This window comes from Sylvia atricapilla, chromosome Z, assembly GCF_009819655.1.
Source record: "Sylvia atricapilla isolate bSylAtr1 chromosome Z, bSylAtr1.pri, whole genome shotgun sequence".
Classification (NCBI taxonomy): Eukaryota; Metazoa; Chordata; class Aves; order Passeriformes; family Sylviidae; genus Sylvia; species Sylvia atricapilla.
Window position 1 is genome coordinate 88,374,304 of NC_089174.1, and position 19,313 is coordinate 88,393,616.

The 19,313-nt window shown below is 45.2% G+C and overlaps 1 protein-coding gene across 8 annotated transcripts in view; it reads left to right on the top strand.

The window, feature by feature from the left end:
• NEDD4L (NEDD4 like E3 ubiquitin protein ligase) overlaps window positions 1-6,982 on the top strand; it is an 83,867-nt gene extending 76,885 nt beyond the window's left edge. For all 8 annotated transcript variants that reach the window (XM_066338644.1, XM_066338645.1, XM_066338646.1 and 5 more), the window contains 11 exons: window positions 136-365; window positions 986-1,107; window positions 1,859-1,929; window positions 2,033-2,128; window positions 3,155-3,228; window positions 4,260-4,320; window positions 4,623-4,682; window positions 5,158-5,265; window positions 5,581-5,677; window positions 5,961-6,033; window positions 6,470-6,982. In XM_066338644.1, the coding sequence (XP_066194741.1) occupies window positions 136-365; window positions 986-1,107; window positions 1,859-1,929; window positions 2,033-2,128; window positions 3,155-3,228; window positions 4,260-4,320; window positions 4,623-4,682; window positions 5,158-5,265; window positions 5,581-5,677; window positions 5,961-6,033; window positions 6,470-6,572 (1,095 nt within the window). In that variant the 3' untranslated portion in view covers window positions 6,573-6,982. The remainder of the gene's footprint in view (window positions 1-135; window positions 366-985; window positions 1,108-1,858; window positions 1,930-2,032; window positions 2,129-3,154; window positions 3,229-4,259; window positions 4,321-4,622; window positions 4,683-5,157; window positions 5,266-5,580; window positions 5,678-5,960; window positions 6,034-6,469) is intronic.
• The last annotated feature ends 12,331 nt before the right edge of the window (window positions 6,983-19,313 follow it).

Consider the following 19,313-nt stretch of genomic DNA (forward strand, 5'->3'; position numbering starts at 1 on the left):
GGATTGAGACAGCATTGGGAAATAAAAACATGGGGAACTGGAACACCAAGTGTCTGATCTGTTACTGAGTCAGTAATTTGCCCAAAGATTTATTTCTTGAGATTAACAAGGATAATCTGGTCTTCTTTGACACAGGCTGACATACCCAACAGATTTGAGATGAAATTACACAGGAATAACATTTTTGAGGAGTCCTACAGAAGAATCATGTCCGTGAAGAGACCTGATGTACTAAAAGCCAGACTCTGGATTGAATTTGAGTCAGAAAAAGGACTTGACTATGGAGGTGTGGCCAGAGAATGGTTTTTTCTCTTGTCCAAGGAGATGTTTAACCCTTACTATGGTCTCTTTGAATACTCAGCAACGTAAGTATCCATTAAATATTTGTATTCTCAAGGGATTATACATTACATTTTGTATAAGAGGCACAGTTCCTCTGGGCAGAAGTAGCTCCTCCTTCCCAGGGTGCCCTGGGCAGCCCCACTGCCCTGTTCCTGCTGCCCTTCAGAGGGCTTCTGGAATTGGCCTTGAGAATCCAGAAAATTCCCATTGCTCAGACAACATCCAGGGCGGCAAAAGTGCTGTTTCTGAGGCCAGCATGGTGAATGGTGAAGGGCCCAGTGTCACTGAGGCTTTTGCCTCTTTCCTCTGCTGCCCAGAGTTGCAGCGCTGCCGTAGAGTGAGCTCGAAATGCAGCTGCTCATTCACACTGCAGGAGTTCCCCAGCAGTGGCCTCCCAGAACTTTAAACTGGGGGGTGCCCTTTAAAATCTTGGAGCAATCCCTTAGTGCAAGGGAGAGAGGGTATCTCCTGCTCACAGTGGGTTTGGTTTGCTGTCTCAGTGGCTCTGTGGTGGGAAGCGTGGAAAGCCCCGCAGTGCTGTTGAAGGGAGATGCCCCTAAGCACAAGTTATTTATTAACATCTGAGTTTCTGCTTATTTAAAGACTTGGTCCTTCAGCTATTTTTTTTCTTTCCCCAAAAAAGGGACAACTACACACTTCAGATTAATCCTAATTCAGGTCTCTGTAACGAAGACCATCTGTCGTACTTCACGTTCATTGGCCGGGTGGCCGGCCTGGCTGTGTACCACGGGAAGCTGCTGGACGGTGAGTCCTGCTCCTGCTCTGCTGCTTCCTCTGGCCTGTGGGGACTGAAATGCGCCTCCTTGAGAGCCCCAGGTTCTGGGGACACTCTGGGACTGGCAGTCTTGAGACTTGAATGGTGATTCATAAAGTTACACTGTCTTACTCAATCAGTGGGTTTCATACAAAGCTTTGCTCCTTTCTCCACTCAAGTTAAAACTCCAGAACCAGCATGAGCACTGTCCATAGAGGAAAAGCATGGAATTTGTGTCTGTCATTTGCATGCAAACCTGCAGCCAAACTAGGGTGTCAACTGCAGCATATTTTGATACGTAAAATTATTGCTGAATGATTTAATAATAGTTTCTGCTCATTTTGAAATCTCACACCAGGCAGCCATTACTGACCAGATTTTCCTGAGCCCTGGTGCAGCACAGGAAGCAGAAGAGTCCTGAGCAGAGGAAGCTCACCACAGCCTGGTTTTCAGGCAACTCCTTGGAGAGAGGAGTAGTGATTTTAAATGGGATAGAGTGCTCTGAGCTCAATTCTCCAGCTTTTGGGTCTCTCTGCCATTAGTGCTAGGGTGGTCAGTGGAGTATGGTGAAACTGAAAAATGGGACTTTCTGTGCCTAAATAAACATGAGCTGCTCTGATGCTGTTGCAGCTGCAGGACTGTTACAGTAAGGAGGTAACAGGAGATGCCGGGGGTGGTGCCTTTGTGGAATGTGCAGAGCAGGGCAGGGCAGGTAACGTGCTCTCTCTCTCTTTCTCGCAGGCTTCTTCATCAGACCTTTCTACAAGATGATGCTGGGGAAGCCCATAACGCTGAAGGACATGGAGTCAGTGGTAAGACCCCATTTACCCCATGCCAGTGCTCACAGGCCTGTGGGTTTCTAGAACTCTGCACTAATTGCCCGTTTTCAAACTGCCTAATTGTGATCTGCCCTAGGATAGTGAATACTACAACTCTCTGAAGTGGATCCTGGAAAATGACCCTACGGAGCTGGATCTCATGTTTTGCATAGATGAGGAAAACTTTGGACAGGTATGTAAAGGTTGTTTTCATCTTAGGACTGGTTATTGCCAACAGGGACCTCAGTACTGAGCAGAGTCTCGTGGTGGTGAATGCACTGGTCAGCCTTCACCTCGCTGTGTTTCCAGCTGGGACTGGGGGTACCACATTCCTGTCAGGGAGACACGACAGCTCTGGGACAAGCCGGATATGCAGCTGAGTAAAAGACTTGCAACAAAGAGGAATAAAGGTGTCCCAGAGTCCAGCTGGGACATGCTCCGAGCCCAGGGACTGTTTGGGTTTCTGAGGTTGAAGGTGTTCTCAGAGGAGAATGAAGCCAGGGAGGTTCTCTCTGTAGTGCCTGTCACAGAGGCGCTGGTACAACGAGGGGAAGCTGCCAGGTTTAAAAGGGTCACAGTCTGTGGGTAACTTTCTCCATTACAAATGAAAATGTTGTAGACATTAAATTAAATGTATTTGCTTAGAGGCTTTTATGACTTTTTTTAGCATCTTCCCTTTGTTTATTTCTGAGACCTAGATCCTGGCTCCAGGTACAACTGGACCTGGGGACTGCAGGGCCTTTTATAAAAACTGACATCAATATTTCAAACCGTGTACTCAGTGTCCTGTCAAAAGCATTCTGATCCACTTTACAGTGCTTACTGCCTTTTTCCTGAAGCAACATAGGGTTATGGATTACATAGAGAACTAGGGAGAGTATTGAAGCCACAGAATAGAGGTTCTGTGATACACTGGTTGGCTTTGGGCAGTTTCAATATGTGATTTATCTTATTTTATTATAAATAATAACTTATAATTATGTATATTTGAAGTATATATTTCATATGTAATTTTACTATTTTAAATAATTATTTAAATAAAATTATTAGTAAATAGCCAGCTTCTCTCTGCCAGTTTTCCCTTCTGTCAGCACATGTTTGTTCAAAAGTGTAAATCAATTTACTAATGATTTCCTGATCCTGTTTGTAAAATGCTGCTCAGGGAGCGTGGGACAAAGATGTCCTCAAATAACAGGCTTTTTGGTCTTCTGAAATACAGACATATCAAGTGGACCTGAAGCCCAATGGGTCCGAAATCATGGTAACAAATGAAAACAAGCGGGAATACATTGAGTAAGTATCATTATGGAATACGCCTGGGGATAAGAAAGAGCAGTTGTACTTAAAACTGACCCTGCTGCAATTCCTGTAGTTTGCACTGCACAAAAGCATCAGGGATTGTTGGAAAAAATAAATCGTACTGTTAACATTGGTTATATCCAGTCAAATATAAGAACAAAGAGTAAAGTAAATCACATGCTTTGTTCTCCTGAAATTCTCCCCCCATGGAAACGTGCTTCCCCAACATCTGGCTCAAGTTCAGAGGAGCCAGAAGCTGCTCTCCAGCCTGGCCCTCATCCCATTGTCCTCCTCTGCCAGTCACAGACCAGAGCCAGGATTCCAGTGCCAGCGTTCCTACCACAAATTGGCCAAATCTGAAATTAGGTTTAATTTTCAGCTTTCTCAGTTTTTCCGCCTACCAGGATGTAAAATGGTATAAATATAAATAAAGTATAAATTCACTTATACCTGCTGGCATTTTAAATCAGGGCCTTCTCTAAGGTGAAAGGCATTAAAATTGCTACATTCATGCAAATTGGGAGTTCATTTCCAATGCCTGGACCTGGCCCGATTCCATGCCTGGAATTGATTTTTTTATGCCTGCACCTGTGAGGTGTTTGTGCTGTGGGTGGCTGGAACTGAAAGGAAGGTGTCCCTTTGATGCTGCAGTTTATTTCTTTATTCATAGGCGAGGTGCTGTGTCCTGACAGCTCTCCTCAGAGCTTGCAGACTTTGCTGGGAATTTTTAATTACTCAGTGCTCTGGAAGAATAAAATGTCTGCTCACGTAGGTACCTACAGGAGTGACGATATTCCCACTGTGATTTGGTCATAGTCGCTGGGGTTTTTGGTTTGTTTCTTCAAAATTCTATCAGTCACCAGCCAATAAATTGGAACAACTGGTGAAAGCTGCTGAGTCACCTGAACTTGCTGAAGTTGTAAATGACAAACTGAAAGCACTTGGGGTTGCTGAAACCTCTGAACAGTTGGCTGAGACCTGCTGATGAGTTAGTTTTTCTGATGGGGTTTTGTTTCTTTCTGCAGCCTGGTCATCCAGTGGCGGTTTGTCAACAGAGTGCAGAAACAAATGAATGCCTTTCTGGAGGTGAGGCTCTTCAGCTCCTTTCTTCCACAAAAATAGGGATTTTTTTTTTCTAACACAGATTTCTTACCCACTGGTGTCTGTGTAAAGAGAGCAAGGAGCTTGGTATGGAATGCAAATAGAATACTTATGTTTTAGGATTTTACAGTTTTATCTTGTGTAAGAATATATAATCTTTCCCTTATGAGAATAAGGTCATTCTCTTTCAAGTTTAATTATTTGAGCTTGAAGTAATTTGGTCATTGATGTTTTTAATTAGGATTTATATGGGATGAGAGCTTTAACTTTGCTCTTTTTCTTTTTAGGGGTTCACAGAACTGCTTCCTATTGATCTGATTAAAATTTTTGATGAAAATGAACTGGAGGTGAGTCAATTTGGTGCTCCAAGCTGACAGTTCTCTGACAGATGTGCCATGTGTTCTGGGCTCTTCAGTCATCCGTCCCTCTCCCTAAGGGAACATGCAGACACAGCTGCCTTCCTCAGAGTTGGGAATAAGATGTTTTTCCTAATTAATAGATCTATTCATGACATGCAAAGAACTGCACTTACTCAGGGAGGTGGTTGGGGGTGTGCCTCTGAAAGCCTGGAAGTAGCTTTAGTGGATCAGTGCCATCCTGCCTCTGCCAGTCACATTTGGGGCAAACACATGGAAGTTGCTGTCACATTATGGCAGTGTGCAGCCATTCTCCAGTAATTGGAATACTCTGGGAAGAAGCTCAGACTCTCCCGTGTGTGTGTATAAATGAAGGTCAGAGCCCTGAGGGGCAGTGACACCTTGTTACCCTGTGAGTGCAGGGAAACACACACTCCTAACATCCCACCCTTCCACTTCCCTTCAGTTACTGATGTGTGGCCTTGGTGACGTGGACGTCAATGACTGGAGACAACACACCATTTACAAAAATGGTTACTGCCCAAACCATCCCGTTATCCAGTGGTTCTGGAAGGTAAGACTGGGCACCACCTCTGACTGTCCTGTAAGTGAAAGTTACTGCCTTTTTGCAATCATTTTTCCTCATAAAAACTGCTAAGAATTGGGGAGGTGTTGTGCTGAGGGCAGGACTTGCTTCCACCTCACTCAGGGGAGGGCAGGTGTAGCTCCTCCTGCATCCACAGATGGGATCTGGAGACGGGACAACCCGTTGTGTCCTGAGGGTTGTCTGGTACAAAAGGTGATTGCTGCTGGCTTTGGGCTGCTCTTTAGCCCTGCCCAGCCAGGCCAGGGCAGGAGGCTGAGGCCGATGGTGTCCATTTGCCCACAGGCTGTTCTGCTGATGGATGCTGAGAAACGGATCCGGCTCCTGCAGTTTGTGACCGGGACGTCACGTGTGCCTATGAACGGATTTGCTGAACTTTATGGTGAGCTGCTGGTGGCACGATGGGAACCCAGACAACCTCTGAGCCCCTCTGAGCACTGAGTTTTAAATGCTGATGTCTGAGCTCACTTTGTTGGCATTACACAAGCTCTGAAACCAACTCACTGGGCTCGAAAAGAAAGAACCACGTTCGTGTTGCTTTAATGTACCTGTTACAGGTGACAAATGCAGCCCACAACTAATGCCAACATTTTATGTTAAAAATGATGTTTAGGCAGTCTCTGTACTGTCTGGCAATCTCTGTTTCATACGGTTTTCATTTTCAGGTTCAAATGGTCCTCAGCTGTTTACAATAGAGCAGTGGGGAAGTCCTGATAAGCTGCCCCGAGCTCACACCTGGTAAGTCACCAAAGCATAAATTCCAGAGCTGCTCCTGCCATAAGGGCCATGCTGCTGACCATGGTCAGCTCTGCATCAAGCAGCATTGGATCCTCTGGGCCCCCAGTGCCTTCACAAACTGAGAAACTGAAGGATATTATTTTACTTTGCACATCCTAGTAAGTGGATGTAATGAACTACAAAAAGTCAGACCTAAGCCATAGAAACAGCCATAGAAAGCCCATAAGTAATTGGAGAATTCAAAACAAAGGTAAGGTTATAAGATAATTTAGATTTTGCAAACATTGAAAGCATGTACTACAAATTTGTGCAGGGAACTCTGTGGACCACAAGCTGCATTCTTAATCAAGACCCCTAATTAATTTAATCTTCTCTAGTTCTTTCAAACTCTGTTCTTCCGTGGATTATGAAGTGACTCTTTCCTTGTCCCTCCCAGCTTTAACCGCCTAGACTTACCTCTGTACGAATCTTTCGAGGACCTGCGGGAGAAGCTCCTCATGGCCGTGGAGAACGCCCAAGGGTTTGAGGGGGTGGATTAACTTTGCAGCAGCCGTTCCCTCTCCAAGCACGTTCTGCTGGCTTTGGCACCTGCCCGAGGGCCTCGGAGGGACTGTGGCATAGCAGCTGCCCGGCGCTGGGCACTGGCTCTGGAGCACACCCCGGCAGCGCGGGGGCCGAGCCCCGAGGCCGGGACTGTCACCGGGGCTGGCCTTGCTGATGTTCCCGCAGCAGTTGCGAACTGATCACATTTCAGCAGGACTTACTCTATTTATGTTGTGCCTCTGTAGGCAAAGCCCTTAATAAATATTTTACACAATTTCTAATGACAATGAATGGAATTAATAATTTTACAGGTATAGTATTACAACTCATGTTTACTTCCTAATTGATTTAGACATTTTCAGATTTTATTTCATTACAATTAAATATCATATACTTGGAAAAATGAGCATTTTTCTTAATTTCATACCAGACTTATTTTTCAAAGTACGTTGAGCCTTGTGTCCCTAAATCATTAGGGGAGAGTAGGAGAAAGCTCAGCTGGAAGCTTTCTCTCCACAGGCTGTTTCTCTAAAGCAACTCTCTTCATTAAACACATGACTGTTGTTCTGTATCCAGAAGTAAGGGCTGGATGTTGCATTTTTGTGTAAGTACTAGAAGAGTGTCAAGGGACAGCAGAGCCCTGACACAGCATGTCTGGATCTGTGTTCTACTGAAACGGCCTCATTACTGCCAAGCTGTACATGTGCTACAAAGCATCTGGGCTGGGGTTGGCATTAAACCTTTTAGGAGAACATGCTGAACCCTGTCATTCTCTCTGTACAGTGATTCGTTTTCCATCCTTTCCTCATTCCTGTTTGCAGTGGAGGCGTTCCGAATGAAATCTGGCACTCTGGAACACAGCTCTGTTCTGGCTCCTATTTGTGTGCACTTGCTAATGAACCTAATTAACAGCGGGGTTGTTAATTTCTAATGGCACTGACTCTGAAGGCACTTTCTGTACCATGGGGAGGGCTTGAGCATAAACATTAATGGGATTTTACTCCTTCCCACTGCACATGTCCTCCTGGTGCAAGATCTGTCCGTGGTGAATTTGGCTGCTGCTGTGTAAGAGAAAACCCAACCAGCTCCAGACCTGAGCCTGCAGACATGTTCCTCAGCAATTGTTTCTGTGATTTCTTTTTTACTTACAAAGATTTATTTAATATACACTGCTATCTAAACCATTTTGTTACCTATGACATGTTGCATGCCTAATCTATAATGTCTGAGTTGCATCTGTTTTGTGGCGGATTAAAGGTGACGGATTTGTGCTTGCCCCAGTGCAGTGACATGGTGACAGCACTGCTGGAGCAGGGCTGGTTCCACTGACCTGCAGCTCTGCCCCAGCCCGTTCCCCAGCATCCAAGCAAGGTGACGCCACTTGCCAAAACAAACTTTCACCTCACTGCCAACAGTTTTTGAGCCCTAGCCTTACCTGTGTGTCCAGCCGGCGTCCAGCCACACTGCGGAGCCTCGGATACAGGATCATCCAGCTGGGAAGAAGCCTTAGTGCCAGTTATGGTCCCAGTCCTGAGGAAGATTAGGGTAGTACTTGAATGCTGTTCAGGATTCCTCCTCTATTAAATATGCTTCCTGACATTCCTGCCTGACCTTTTCCATCTGAGGAGTAAGCTGGAACGCAAGACGCTGGCATCAGAGTAGACAGGAATGCTGGACTGACTGCTTGGCTCTGGGGATGGAATAGATAAATCCTGGTTATCCCACTGACCTGTACATTGAGCATGGATGATTCTAACATGGAATGCTTTCAGAGAAGTGTCATACTCCAAAGTTTGTTTTGTCTTCTGGAGGATTTTTGGTGAAGTCTGATGCGTGCATCAGAATGTGAGGACTGCTGGGGCTGTTCTGGCTGTGAAGCTGCAGTGCCATGTCAGGCACAGAGGAAGACTGGTGGCAGCTGAGGCAAGTTAAGGTTAAGAATCCACCGTTCCTCCTGGTGTGCTCTGTCTTTCCCCTCTCTTAAAACAGGTTCACTAATACCTACCTCAAAGCCTTCTCAGGCCCCTAGAATTACACACTGCCACCCCACTGGAAGTTTTTGTTGGTTGGATTCTTTTTCTTTCTTCCTAAAGTTAAATCTAGACTGGTTGGCTGACCAGCTTCTAAGAGCAGCTCTTCAGCCCCACAAGCCAAGCCCACAGTCCCTCCAAAAGCATGACTGGTGATTGTAGCATAGAGGCAAGGATCACTCCATTAACTACAATTACTGAGGAAATTAGCTGCTGTGAAATAAAAATGTAAATGAAATTAAAGAATAAAGCTGTGAAATAGTTCCACAGCTTTATTTTTCCCAAGGAGTTTTTAATTTACAGCAGAAACCATCCCCTAGCCTCAGGCCTCATCTCCATTATTTTGGGGGTTTCTCCATGACTATTCTCTGCCGGCGCTGGTGGGACCGGTGGGCTTTGGGGGCGCGGGGCCGCGGCGGGGCTGCAGCCAGAACAGAAGGGCAGCGCCGGACTCGGCTGATGCCGGTCCCGGGCCGGGTCCCGGAGAGTCCCAGGAGGCAGTACAGGGTACCCGGGGGGCGGCACCGGGGGCGCGGCTTCAGGGGCGGGCCCGCACCCGACACAGGTGCGCGGGGCGGGGCCGAGCTGATGGAATCCCCGGAAATCACCTGGTCGCCATTTGCTCACTTGGAGCACGCTGTGAGCAGGAGTTCCTCGTCCGGGCTCCCCTGGTGAGCCGTGGAGGCTTCGGTTTCCCCCCCTTCCTTCTTCCAGTATTCCCCTTCTTTCTCCTCCCTTCTCCCCTTTTCCTCTGCCTCCCCGAACCTCCGTCCTTTCCCGCCCAAACTCTTCCTTCCTTCTCCCCGTCTTCCTCTCATCTCTCCCCCTTCCCAAACCTGACGACCTCCCGTTCCTTCCTCTCCTGTCCCTACTCTTCTACCCCCTTCTGTTTCCCCCCGGCGCTCCTCTGTGCACCGTCCCTCTCCCGCTACCCGGCCTTTCCCTTGCCCTCCCCGAGCCCTGGGCACCCCGAGCCCCTCTCTTTGCCCCGGCTCACGCCCTGCTCTCTCTCCTGTTTCCCGCAGGTCGGGAGCCGAGGGGCCGCGCCGCTGGCGGCAGTGCCCACACGGGGGCGCACTGCACAGCGCCGGGCTCCGCCTTGGCGCACCTCGGCCCGTCCTGCCCGGGGCGCTGCGGGCCGTGGGCCCCGTCAGAGTGACTGTCCTTGGAGCCCTCAGGGCCAGGAGGAAATGGCCTTCATGTCCCGCTGGGAAAGCACCGAGCACGATTAGGCGTGTGGCTGTGCCTTTTTCCTGCTCTCTGCACTGTTCCAAGGATGCCCTGGAGCGCTTTGGCTCGTGGCAGGATAATATGTGTGTAAGAGCTTCCCGTGCCTGTGCGCACAGCTGGGCCGGTCACTGGGCATCCCCTGGAATCCCTGAGGTTGGAAAAGCCCTTTGTGATACTGAAATGCCCCCAAGACAAACCTTCCCAAGCTGGAAGCAAAGCGAGTTGCCACTTTTGCCAAAGAAATTTGAAAAATTTAAACTAATAAAAATTTTAAATTTTTAAAGTTATTAAAAATAAAATAATAATAATAAAAAAAGTTGTCTTTGGAGCCTATAACTTGCCAGCCCCTCATGTTTTCAGTCCTTACCATTTATTTTTACCAAGCTGATGATTAAAGCCTTGTAGAAAGCTCAAAAATAGTCCAGGACAAAGCTACACGTTTCCCCAAGTACCCTGAGTGTGGAACTGTCAGCCCCAAGTGTTTGCTCCAGCTGCTGCCCAGAGGAGGTTAGTGAGGGACTCACTAGTTCACGTTGGTGGCCTGCACTGCAGTGCAAATAAATGTGAATTATGTGATTCTTGTCTTGAACAGCGACTGACCTGCTCGAGGAAACCCGATTTCCCAGGTATGGGGCACTCTGCCAGGGATGTAATTCCTCTGTATCTGAAAGGAAGTTAGGACAAAAGTCAAAGTGCTGCAGGATAACTGGACAGCTCCAGATACCTTGTGTCAATTTACAGATATCATCTAGAGCCCAACTGCACCCTACATAAAAAATTCCAACTCCCCGGGCCTTGTCCTATTACCCCTACCCCCAGACTAAGCAGCAAGGCAGAGCAGCTCCGGGCCAAACACACACAGACACCCGTGACACAGGGCAGGACAAACGAGGGGACACAACAGGGACAGAAATCTCTCGGCAACAAGAACAAGCACAAGAACATGTCTCAGGTGCCAGTAGTTCAGGACAGAGAGAAGAGGCTGACAGACACTGGCACTGGATGTTGGGCACGGCTGGAAATGAGCAGCTGGATCTCCCCCCAGGCTGTTCTGGGTGTGGATTTGGGTCCTGTCTGGCCACAGAAGCATGTGGTAGCTGGAGACTGGGCAGGTTTGGGGGCTGTGCTGCCCCAGCCTCTTTAGTTCTTGTTCCTGTTTGTTCCCTCTCAGTGGAAAAGCATCCCTGTTTGGTTGGTTGCTCCCTGCAAACCACCTGAGGTTCCTGGGCACTGGTGTGACCCAGTGACATTGTCACCTGCCCTGGGCACGGTCGGCGGAGCCAGCAGGAGGAGGGAGGCAGCCGCTCTTTGCCGGGAGGTGAGAGGTGCGGGGCCGGGGCACGGTTTGCCGGGCACGGCTTCCCAGGGAGAGTTTCAGTTCCCCGCAGCCGCCGCCGAGTGCTGGAAGGACTCCGGGCTGAGACAGGTGGGAGGTGGCAGTTGTGTTCATGTTCTCGGGAACTTACTTCCTATCTGCTGGGACTCACTGCCTCGGGAATGACATTTCTGAAGGCCCGGTGCTACCCGTGTCTGCTGGAAAAGGGAGGGGACAGGTGAAGAGGCAAATGGAAGAGTTCGTTTGGGATGATGAAGCTGTGTTTGTCTGTGCCGAGAGGGGCAGGAATTCAGAGGGATGATGCTGGACAGAACATTCATGCAAGAATCTAAGGAAGATGAGAGCGGGATATCCATGGATAATCCAGCCATGAGAGGGCAGTGAGACACAGCTTATGGTGAAAGCCACGCATTCAGAGATTACTTCACAATTGCCCTGACCTTTCTCCACCGTGGAACAAATAAATACAAAGGTTTGCTCCAGCTCGTCCTGGGAGGAGAAATTAATCCAAACCCAAGATGCTTTTACAGCACAGGTGGGAAGATTGTAAAGAGAAACAGCACGGCTCTGTGTGTGCTTGTGATTGTGGTCATAATAGATGTATAATATAGTGCACCTGTATCCTATGTAATATACACTAAATATATCAGATATTTATAATAAATATAATACACAATGAAGTTATAATATATGTTACTTATAAAACATTATTAATTCAAGTCATGCTATTACAATTGATGCTTGCATGGAATATATAATAGTTCCCTGCCAATTACTGAAGGAAAACATCACTCTGGAGTCACGTAACAACTGCAACAGGTGCCCAGAGACATTGAGGGATCCTTGGAGATATTCCAAACCAAAAAGCTCTGGGAGCACAGGGCCCTGCAGAGGTCCTGGCCCAAGTATGTGACATCTTTGACCAATGGGAGCACTGCAGCTGGCCAATAAACCCTAATTAATTATCCTAAATTACACGTGCCAAGCAGGTTGCAAAAGTCTTGTTCCATCCGTGTTTCTCTGATGCACCTCAGGTAGTTTGTGACGTGAGGTGTGAATGAAGGCAGGGAGGGCAGAGACAGTTAAAGATCAAGGATCTGGTGTTAAATCCCCCCTGCTCAGTCCATGCCTGTGCATTCCCCATTTAATAATAAATACACTCTGTGCCCCTTTACTCTGTAAGCAAATTGTCAGGGTGGTTAAATGCAGCTAAGGTGACAATATTTGGAATTTCCCAGATCTTATCCTCCACGCCATGCCCAGGTAGGTCTTCAGACAGACTTTGCAAAGCTGAGCCCAGGATGAGCTCCCGTGTGAGCTGGACTAACCGAGCAATGAGGTCAGGGTAGGATAATGGGGCAAAATGAGCTGTCCTACAAGGAAATGTCATGTTGATAAATGCAACTGCAACGTTTTTTATAAACAAAATTAAACTTCATTTGCTTCACAGTAGCTAATGTGCCGTTAATTCAAACCCCACAGAAGAACTTACTGGACACAGTTAATAGTCAGCAGAGCAGATAGGCCAGGCTTTGAAAGCATTTAATATTCACTGAAGTGCTGCTTGTATCCAATTATAACTCACTGCTTGCCATCTTAATAATTTAAATCTGTCCACTCTTTAGAGAGGAAAAAAATGCACTAATCAAAGACATGAATGCACCTTTTGCTTTTGACAGCATTAAATTAAAACTAAATGGTAGATCTTGAATGAATTACTCTGAAAGAATAAAGGCATTAATGAGGTAATTTCATTATAGAGGCTCATCCAAGCCTATGTGAAAACAAGGGAAGTAAATGGAGAGGAAAGTCGCTGAGGAAATTAGGGTTCCTTCCACACTAATTAATGTTTGGGGGCATTTAGTATAGGCACCAAATTAACTGCTCCAAAGAACTCCATTGACAAAAAAAAGACATTGTTGCCCTGCCATGTAATTAGAAGACAGTACAAGCAGAACACTTAATGAGTATAAAGCCAGCCTTTAACTTATTCTGCCCAGCTTCTGAAAACATGCCTTTGTGGAGGCCTAAGTTTAAGGAAGCACTGGGCGTACAATATAGGATTGTTTAGGTCTTTCTGGTCGCTGAGCTGTAAACAGGTAGCCTTGAATGACAGACTCTGAGACTCCTGGGAGGCCTGGCTTCCCAGAAGGGGGAAAAAAAAAATATCTTAAATGCATCCAGAAAGAAGCAAGAAAAGGTGAATAGGCTCGGCCCGGCAGAGCCAGCACAGTGAATGCTCACTGCTGTCTTAAGTGATTACATGATGTTGTGCCACCCCCTCTCATTGAGTTATCTTTACACTGCTTTTGTCTCCTCTAATTGAAGCTGATGAGGTGCTAATTGGTTGCTTTTTTAAAAAAGCAGTACTTAAGCACTGGCAAACAGAGTAAGACAGCGTGAGTGGAGTTAATGAGGGCTTAGCAAAAAACCAAAAAAACTCCAAAAAACCAAAAACAAACAAACCAACCTCCCCCCCAAATTAAAAAAAAAAAATCCAAAAAAGCCCACCAAAACCCCAAACCCAACCAAACAAAAAACCCTCCCAAAACCAACCAACCTCAAAAGCCCAAATGTAAACCAGCTCCTGTTGTTCGAAACTAAACCGAGAAGGGAAATGAGTGCATGAGAGAAATGGCTGTGATGGTTTGAGTTTTGGGAGAGAAAGAGAATTCCAGCACTAAATGAATGCCCGTATTTTGTCCAGTGTTCTTGGCATTATTCTTATTGTTTAAAGTTTAACATCAGAGTGTTTAACCTGTTGTCACTACAGCTGGAGCCAGAGGTCCTGCCTTCGCCATACCCAAATGCATTTCCTAAAGAAGGATGTGCCAAACATTAAATACTCTGTATTTTCCATGTATTCTGTATGTGATACTAGCTCCTGGGTTTCAAGACCGGGTTTGCAGTTCCCAGCAACTGAGAGTATTCTGAGTGCTAAAGGAGAGTAAAAAATGCCTTGCTGTATTGCTGATGTTGCCTGGCAAGACACAGAAATAATTCTGTGAGCTTTTTGAAGGTGACACTGCAAATCCCTGTGTTAAACACAATCCTCTGCCATTTCTGATTTTTTTAATCTCCAGTCTAGGCACACGTGGGCACAGGATGCTTTTTCAGGCTGTCCAAGTAAGCAACAACTTTAGGGCTCCAAGGAGAGGCTGCCCAGTGATGACCAGTTCTAAGTCTCTGGCACAGGATCAGGACCAACAATCAACTCTCGAAATTCTTCACAATCCATCAGCGAAGTAGTTTCCCATTGGATGAAAAGAGGAAAGTGGAGCTGAAACTCCTCCAGTCAGCTCAAGAAGACAACGAACTTTTCGCTGAGACCATTTCTATTATCTCTTTATGTAGATGAGCAATAAAGTGTCAGGGCTCTTCCTTTCTTCACTTTTTTTTTTTTTTTCTGTGTATAGAAAACCAAATCACTTTACAAACAGGAAGTTCCATAGGTTTCTGTTTATGCTTGGTAACTTGTAGCTCTATTCACATTCTAAACTGGATTCTTTTCAATGTAATGCATGGTCACTTGCTTTTCTTTCTGTTGTCATGAAAAGGAGCGATTTCTTGCTCGCTGCTAGAAAGAAACTTCCTACAAAGTTGCAAGAAGTTCCTCCAAATGTGTGCCCATAGGCACCCAGCTATAAAAGAGCCAAGAAAGATGCAAAACTGGAAACCCTGCATCTTTCTGCAGAGGCAGAGAGCAATTCAGTGGTAGCAAAGCTCCTGGAGTGCCACGTACCAAACCACCTTTGTAATCAGCAACTTCTGGTTTGTTTCTGGTGGGACCTGAGTGCATTTTCAGGTCATCTCATCTGTGGCTCCTACCATCAGGGGCCAGTAAACTCATCTTTGACCTCAGAGAGAATCTGGCAGCTATCCCTGCAGGAGAGGTGGCAGATGGCAGCGTACCCATCAATTGCTGACATCAATAAAGCTGGAGAAAGCAAGCAGCAGAAGAGAGACTGTGAAGTGAAACCGCCGTCCTCCTTCCTGCCGCTTTGTCTCATAGTCTGAAAACGGCTTTTCTTCAGTTTTGGTCACTCGGGAAATGTTGGTTCAGTAAGAATTCACTAGGGGTAATGCTTAATAGGTTTATTCTGGATATTTGTTTGTTAGCTTTGTTTAGGTTTTTTCTGGTTGCTGGCTTTTTTGTGTGTTGGTTTGTTTTTGAATATTGCGAGGGGCTTAGGTTTTGCCAGGTCACCTTCAGCAGAGTCTCACCTTTAACTGAAAGCCCTGCAGTTCATGTTTGAGAGAGCAAGCATTTCAATTTCCCCTGTGCACACAGGTGGCCCTAATGTAAAATCACCTGCTTTTATGCCAAGGCTACACAGAAGAAAAACAGAGATCAGCTGGCTTCTAAAATTGTCCTGATAGATACATCCACATATTTCCGAAAAGCATGGCACACAGTTAGAGGTGCTTGTGTTCCTGCCACAAGAACACCCCAGCTGTTAGAGAATATCCTGTGATTGTGCCTAAAACAAAGAAGGCCTGTTTGTTTTAAAGAAAGCTTTGCAAAATGCCTGTGCAATTCTTTCTCTCACAGAGCTATAGTCCAAGTGAACTGAGAAAGCGGCAGATATTTAATGGGTCATCTCCACTTTCTGTACTCTTTAATATCCTTCAAGCACAGTAATCTCACTCCCAACTGTTCCTTAGTCATACAGAACAAAACAATGCGAGAATCCATTTTGAAAATATTAACGTGTTTTACTAAATCCATCTATTTTGTTACAGATGAGCTGTTTGGCTATTTTATCCATGTCCATGGTATTTGTATGTGAGATTTGCCCTGTCAAATCTCCCGTGGGATTAATTCCCAGAGTCTAAAGTCCCAGGAGTGTATTGCGTCCTGAGCTCTCGGGAGAGCTGTCTTGCTTTTCAGTGTGCTAAATCCCCCAGGGTGATTCCACAGGCAGCAACCTCCAGGCAGGACTAACCTCGGGAGGAAAAGAACACCCAGCACAGGGTGAGTGTGTCAGCAACGGCAGCTGACGCAAACAGCGACACCTTCACACTGGGAAGTCACGAAATCCATCAGTGCTGACTGAAGTATTTTGGGCTTGTCAAGCGTCATTGTTTTGGACTTCTCCTGACCTCACTTAGCAGAACGGTGCCACCGCCTGAAAGCTTTGTCCCCAATATTTGCCATGATAAGTAGCTCTGTAGGCATTTGTTTTCTCTCATCAAATCATTAAATGGTAATTCAGTTGTTAGTTCGCCTTGCCCAGTTCGAATACATTTTGCAGCCAGTAACCATTCCCAGTTCATTAAGTGCCTGACCTCAGCATTAACACCCCCTCTGCTCGGGTTGCCTTGGAAACAAAGCTTCCTGTGCGTAATCCAAGCTTATCTAGCTCTTTATCCTACATGTGACCCTTAATTACTTGCTAAATTAGAAAGGTTTTCTGAAAATCACAAGAGGAGGTTAATATGTTCTTCCAGAGCTGGTCAAGCTAAGATGACACTAAATTCACGGGGAATTCAAATTCCATGATCCCTGAAGGCGTCTCTTTCAGAAGGAAGATGAACTTTCCCAATGGGAGGCAGTGTGCCATGATAATGCTCCTGTCACTCACTTTCCTTGCCCTGCTTGTCCAAACCCAGCTTAATCCAGTGTGAACAACCGAGTAAGTAAATATCAGGTTGATTAATTATGGTGCAAGATTCAGTAACCACTTGTCCTCTGTAATTAACATTGTAATTGAAATTCAATAATACACTTCATACACAGATTGCTGGCCTAGGAGGAGGAGGAGGAGCAAGGGAGAATTCTCAAGGCTGTGACAGAGAGATGAAGAACAGAGCTCGATATATTAATTGTCTTTTTAAAATTGTGGTACATTTTAAGAAATTCTTCTGTCAAAAAAATAGGTTTTTTAAAGGCTGGATTGACAATCTTAGTAGAGGTTTTTTCCAACCTTAATAATTTTAATATTCTAAAAAGAAAAATTGTTACTTCCAGATGTCTTGGAATAGAGATGAAATGGGGTTGGATTGTTGAAATATGGCTGAAAATTTCTAAAAGTCCACCTTCCCTTCACTGATTTGATAAACAGACATAATGAGAAAATGTAATACTCTTTACGATGCCCATTGCTTTTCCTATCCAGTGGCAACTCAAGGACAGTGAGTCTTTGGCTTCTGTGGCTTCATAAAGCTGTGCTAAGGCTCAAATGCTAAGCATGGTCTCAGGAAAAACCAAAGCTAAAATCCCCTCTGACTTCCACACAGCAGTTAATTAAGTGCACATATATTCAAGCACAGCCAGAGCAAAAATCCCAGTCTGTTTCAGAATTCTTATCTACTGTGACACAGAAAGTAATTCTGCCTCTGTGCAAAGGCTTGCTTTCAGGGATATGTATAAAAATCATGGACTGATCACTGGGATGGGAAGAGACCAGACAGGTCCTCTGGATACAGATACAGCCACTTGTGTTTCTGCTCAGAATCCTCAAGTTCAACACATGATACCTCAAAAGTTCATTAGCATAAGCAGTGGTTCTCCCCACAATTTTTAGGAGAGTTCACTTACCAGATCCTCAATTTTTTCCTTTTTTTCTCCTCTGTCCTTTCCAGTGCAGGCTTGTTTGTCCACTTATTTGTGTGTCCAAATGCTCAGAGCTCTGGAGGCTGAAGGAGACATTTAGAGCTACTGTGTGTTCAGAGGGGTCTTGACTTCCCTGACGAGACCTATGGAAAACATCATGGCATTTTAATAAGAATAATGACAGAGAAATTATACCAACTACTTCCAGGCAGAATTTAAGGCAATGAAAGTGTTTAATTTTTTTGGTGATTGTACAGAATTACGATTATACAGATTATCATCCTGCCAGTGCTCTCAGTCCCTGTCAATACAAGTGTGCTTCAGGCCAGTGGGCCATTTTCTGTTTTCTTTGCTGAGCCTTCATTTCTCTGTTACTAGGTTTGAATTCAAATGTAATTTTCAGGACAGAATTCAAGAAAGTTCTTACAAATAGGAAACATTCTTTGTTTCCTCCAGTGAGCTCATGTAGCAAAACAATTCAAAGAGACTTAACTTGAAGAGTCTAAACTGCTAATATCTATAATTCTGGGAGTCTCTGGATGTTTTTCTGTATGTCACAGCAGATTGGAGGGCAGTTTCCATGCCTGGGAAGAAGACTTCTAAAGGCATTTCCACTTTCAAAGGAGGTTTTACAAATCCTCCGTGCACAATTGCTAAGACAGTGTCTATGCCAATGCCTCTAAGTGGCAAAATTTCAGCCTCCTTTCACCTATGTGGGTGAGTAGGTAAGAGGGAATCATTTCAAGGCTCGTGCTTTTGGATTTCTAGTCTCCTTCTGCGTGGTTCTGGTATTTTATTGGCATAAATTCTGAGGTTACTGCCAAATGTAGGAAAGAGACAGGAGAGGGTCTCATGCTGCTCTGTTTGGATCTCTGATGCAGGCACCATTTTATCCTCCTGAAGTAATTCCAGAATTTTACCTCAAAAATAACTTTCTAGATCTTTAAAGGACAGAAAAACAACTGAGTTTTCTGTGTCTAGAAAGTTGTCAAGAAGACACTACCAATTCCCTTTACAACTCCCACATATATGCTCTAAAAATGCAAAATAGATTCATAAATCAGGGATGTTTCATAGTATTGTTAGATAGAAGACACTATACAAAACAAAGCATCAAGCACTTCTTTCTCTAGAAAATGTTAAGTGATCAAAAATACTCAATATATATATATATAAATTCTAAAATTTGTCTCAGAAACACTTTTCTTGCCAAGTCTCATCTGGTCATATATTTGTTTACTCTTTTCTGTCACTGAAAAAGAAGTGTGAATGTAAGGTTTTACTTTCACCCATGCTGAAGAAAATGTGTCCCATTTTAGAAAAAGAACTTTATCTCTCCTGAAAACCTCCAAGGTCATCCTCTTCTTTAGCCGGCTCTGAACCTACTTACTGAGTATTAGATTGCTCATGTTCAAAGATTAAAAAAGGGATGTCAGAATCAAATGGGTATGAAAAACGTAGAACAAACCCCAAGGATGTAAAAACAGCTGAAAAAAACCCCACCCCACGCCTGATAATTATTTTTTTTCTCCAATAAGGCTGTAAGACAGGCTGCTAAATGAACATGGAGAGAATGAAAGACGAA